General features: G+C 43.3%; 1 protein-coding gene across 1 annotated transcript; it reads left to right on the forward strand.

Annotated features, from left to right (window-relative positions):
* The first annotated feature begins 14 nt into the window (after positions 1-14).
* Positions 15-4,709, forward strand: CENPL (centromere protein L). Its single transcript, XM_075096986.1, has 4 exons — positions 15-225; positions 472-723; positions 1,430-1,972; positions 3,277-4,709. Exons 1-4 carry the CDS (start codon positions 88-90, stop codon positions 3,346-3,348), a joined length of 1,005 nt encoding a protein of 334 aa, XP_074953087.1. The 5' UTR covers positions 15-87; the 3' UTR covers positions 3,349-4,709.
* Positions 4,710-4,739: the final 30 nt, after the last annotated feature.

Consider the following 4,739-nt stretch of genomic DNA (forward strand, 5'->3'; position numbering starts at 1 on the left):
GCGCGGCGGGCCGCGGGGGCTGACGGGAAGGGTGTTCAAACGGCGCCCGGCGGGGAGCGGTGCGGCTCTCGGTTCCCGGCCCCAGCTATGGAGTCGGCGGACGGGGCGGTGTGGACGCTGCCCAGCACCAGGCGGCTGTCGCGGGGACCGCTCTTCGGGCGGGCGCACGGGAGGCTCGGCCTCAGCCCCAGCAGTCGGCTGTTCCAGCCGGCGCCGCGCTCCCTGGTAGGGCTGGGGTGGTGGAGGCCTACCTGTCCCGCCCCGTCCCCTCAGCCGGGCCGCGCACCGGCACCGGCCCTCGTCCCCCGGCCGAGGTCGCTCCCCTCTGCTCCCCGCCTGCTGGGCGGGAAAACAGTCTCTGCTCGGGGACAGAAGCCGGGCTGGGGGTCCCTTTGCAGGCCCTGAAGTGGGAACCTACTTTCTTTTGTTGCGTTCTAACATGATTTCTGTTTTTAAATTATCTTATTTTAGGAAAATATAGATCCCCAGAGAACAGCGTTCCTACTGCGTAAGCGGTGGACCTTATACAGCGTGACCCCTCTGTACGGATTCTCCAGCGCTCGCCTGAGGGATTACGCTAGGATGCTCAGTGCTTTTATTGCTGCCGAGAAGCAGAAGGGGTTGGCAGTGGAAGTAGGGGTTGAGCTGGACATCAAGGTGGCTGTCTCCAGCCTTCCAGACCTGAAAGGTAGTGACCAAGACCAGGCTGCAATTCTCGTGCAGGTAAGGAGTCTTAGCAGTTCTGATAATCATAATTGAGAATTGTATTTTATAAGTTGGTTTTGCTCTGTCTCTTAATAAAAACAACCCAAAACTAAACCCTAGCTGTATGGAATTTAATGGAAGTGAGTTCCATCCATTTTTAACTGGAACAGAACTCAAAAGCAATGGATGTGTTTAATTGCAATGTTGAGTTCAACTCTGGTAAGATCAGATTAAGACTATAAGGAGCAATCTTCGTCTAATTTTTTAGTTCAGCAGCCAATTTACTGCAAGAACTTGGGCAGGTTATTTAGCTTCCTGGATAAAGCTGGTATAATCCTACCCCCTGGCCATAGCTAAAGTCTAATTAATATTTCTAAAATGCTTTGCCTCAAGTGAAATAAGCTACTGAAATGCCAAGTTCAGATTGGCAATGGTTATAGGATGTGCCATGGATCTTACACAGCATAAACTCAGATTTCAGGACTGTTCCTAATGAGTTAAAAAGAGCTTTTCCCACTGTTTTCGACAGAACTGCCCGCACCTTTTAGGGATGTAATGGATAGACTGAATAACTGCATGAGCTTTAAAGAAAAGAATGTTGCATGCGAGATTCTGAGAAAAGTCTATTACCAAACACTTGAAATTATAAAACAGAAACAAACTTTGGCTAAAAAAAAGTTAAACTTGCTCTGTAGCATTCAAATGCTTCTTTTCCCCATTCCAGCTTTCCTCAAGATCACCAGCTTCCCTAAAAAACTCGGAAGAGAAACTGGTATGGTCAGGCTGGTTCTGCAGTGTGATTGGAGATGCTCTTTCCCAGGATGTGCCACATGACTTCACTTGTTTACCTTTGTTTCTTGTTAATGGGGCAGAGAGTTACACTTCCATTGTTGGAAGCTGGTTTCAGAAGACTTTTGACTGCTGCTTCCGCCGTTTAGCCATCAGCCCTCTCAATCTCAGTTGGATGGCAGCTATGTGGACTGGATGCAAAGTGGACAAAACTGCATCTGCCATGGAACTTGTTTTCTCTGCCCCTTGTCTTCCCCAGCCGCTGGATATTTCATATGCCATTCATCCAGAGGATGCAAAAGCTCTGTGGGACACAGTCCAAAAAACTCCAGGAGAGATCACCCAAGAAGAGGTGGATATCTTTATGGACTGCCTTTACTCTCACTTCCACAGACATTTTAAGATCCACTTGTCAGCTACAAAACTGGTGAAAGTTTCTACAGCAATTGCCTCAGCACACTGTGATGGGATTATTAAGGTGAGGCTTTAAGTAGCATGTTGTCCTAACTGATGCTGGACAAATGAAGTACCTATGCCTGTCTAGAAATGCCTTTCTTCTACAAATGAAGGTTTCATGCTTCTTATGGATAACTTCCTACAAGAAGTTGTTAACCCTCAGCTTTTACTGGAGTCAGAGTAGCTATCAATATAGCATTTTACTACTGTATTGCACCAGAAGCTACTAACCCTAATCTTGGGCCAGAAATAGGTGTATTAGCTGTGGTATGAACAGGAAAGTTTCTTTACCCATTGGCCAAAACTTAGCTTAAAAAGATCCCAAACTTAATCAAAAACCTTAAAAAAATAATTTATTAGGTTTCTAGTATTGCAGTTACTAAGACACAGACAGAAGACAAATATAATTAACCTGCTCTATAGAAATAACTGGTGTGTGGGTGAGCTAAGAGAAGGAAGATCTTAAGAGTCAAAAGATCTTACTTAAAACTACTTTACTTGTAACCCTTTTCATAAAGGTGTTGCCTCCCTATAGAGGTATCAATAATATGCTTTAAAACTATGGAGGATTAATCCTTCCTGAAGCTTCTTCAGGAATACAGTATAGCTTTCTGAGTTACAAGAACAGGTTGTGCAAATGCCATTGCTTAAATTTAGTCTTTGATGTGCTGACTTTATTTTTCTGGATACAGAGGGAGTATTAGAGGCTACAGCTGGGACCCCACTCATGCACCTCTTTACTGGAGTGTCAGTTCATCAGAGGAAAGACAAGCTTTGCTCTGAACAAACAATTTCAGCCTTTGTTAGGACAATTGCAAACCACTCAATGTTGTTATGCTGACTATTTTTACCTGCAGTAGTGGCTGAAACAACTTTTTTTACGTCACAAGTAAGTAAACAGAAGAGATACTCAACTGAATAGGCTTTCTGAAGAGAGGTTCTCGTCTTGAAAGTGTTGTGTAAACTTAGTTATGGCTCTCCCATAATAGGGATAGAGTTCAAGGCAGACATATTCAGCATGGGAAAAGATGGGTATTCAAGTAGTATTGATTCCTTCCTACAGAAGGAGGGAGGTAGCTGAAGGTGCAGAAGTGCTCGGACTCTCTCCTTCCAAAAAACTCGAGTAGGAGCACAGGACAGAAGCAGCATGTTGGCATGGGTGTGTTCTCCATATCCAGGGTCAAAATAGTAACAAAGGTACCTTGCAAACAACAGAGGAGTTGACTAATTGCATGGAACACTTAGCAGTTAGTTTCCAACCATTTAAGGGTATAGAAATCTGGCAACTGTGATTTTTAGTTTGACATGCTGTTTGTTTTCTTACAGTTTCTACAAAGCCAATACCTAACTGGAGTGCTGATGCTACTGACTGAACTAGCAATCTCTCAGATACAGTGAGAGTAATTTCAGCAAATCTTCATGCTAAAAAGGTTTACTGTTGGAAGATGTATAGTGAGAAACTGATTGGAAACTCAGTCCTACCACACCTTCTTTCCTTTCATGCTGGCTGTCCAAAGTTGGACTCTAACTCCTGCACTCAATTCTGTAACTAGCTGTAATTCAACATCATGCACAGCAAAGACAAGCAGATATTTTGCCCTAAAGAAGGGCTACGGAACAAACTTCTAATAGCTTATTAAGCACCTTCTGTTTTATCATAGTCACTCTGTTCATTTATGTGTAGATATCAGCCTGGGCTAGGAGATAAACTTTGCAAATTCTTGCATGTGATTTATTGACTGATATTTCTGTTGTTTCAAACAGCAAATTGGCTTTCACTTAGCCTTAGCTGAATTGTAACTATTCTTGGACCAGTCTAAATGCAAAGTCAAGCACACCTGAGAAAGGGTGCATGCTCTGCAACCCCAGGGCAGAAAAATCCAGGTCTCCAACTTCCCTTTTGGCTTGCTAAGGCCAGATGGTAACGGTCATAAAGTGTTCATCAATGTCCTGGCTGGGCCAAGGCAAGAGCCTTGTGTCCAGCCTGTTGGTCCTCTCGGACAAGTTAATACCTAGGAAACTGAGGTCTGTGTAAAATCTAGATATTTACTATGCTTTGCCTGATGTTTCTCATCTTGGATGTAATCTTGTAGGCAGGAGAGCTCTTTGGGTTGGAGCTCTGGGTGCTGAAATTTTATACTAGATCTCCCCCTTCTACAGCAGGTAGGAGTTCAGAGAGCTAGTGCACAGGGCCTGGCTATAGCTTAAACAAGCAAACTAAGTAGAACAAGCACATGCTAGCTAAATGTTATTTTTCTATTGTAAGACTAAAAATATTTTCTACCTTTTGCCAATAGAATGACTTGAGTAAAGACCACCTATGCCTGATTAAATATATACTTGTACAGTGCTTATTTCCAACTCTAGCTTAACTGACTAAACTGGTTGTTACCTATTAAATAATACCCTGAGCAGCAAAAGTTAAAGTCTAGTTTCCTATGCAATTATGTATGTAATGATTTTGCACTTGTGTAGCATCTCTAAGGTCTGATGAGTTTGTGCTGTGACCTTCCCCCTAAGCCAGGGACAGAAGTTTTCCCTTCTTTGCCTAACCACATATTTGGCAGCTGTTGCTAAAACCATTCTTCATTATTTCCAGAATTAGCCAAAGAAACATGCACTTGGTTTTAGTTTTTGTTTACTAGTTGAAGTCTGTAAAGTGATCACTCTTACCCTGTAGAAGCAGCTAAGCAATCTTCTGAAGGTCTTCACAGCTCAGCAGCTATTTAAACCTCTCTTAATTAAAACTTTTAATCACTTCTGGTGCTTTAGTTTCCTTTATGAAACAT

This window comes from Phalacrocorax aristotelis, chromosome 6 (genome assembly GCF_949628215.1).
Source record: "Phalacrocorax aristotelis chromosome 6, bGulAri2.1, whole genome shotgun sequence".
NCBI lineage: Eukaryota > Metazoa > Chordata > Aves > Suliformes > Phalacrocoracidae > Phalacrocorax > Phalacrocorax aristotelis.

Excerpts from the sequence above, each read along its gene's own strand:
- CENPL (XM_075096986.1), top strand. The coding sequence starts at position 88 with ATGGAGTCGGCGGACGGGGCGGTGTGGACGCTGCCCAGCACCAGGCGG. Across the intron at positions 226-471 it reads AGCCGGCGCCGCGCTCCCTG|GAAAATATAGATCCCCAGAG; the intron begins GTAGGGCTGGGG and ends ATCTTATTTTAG. Across the intron at positions 1,973-3,276 it reads ACTGTGATGGGATTATTAAG|TTTCTACAAAGCCAATACCT; the intron begins GTGAGGCTTTAA and ends GTTTTCTTACAG.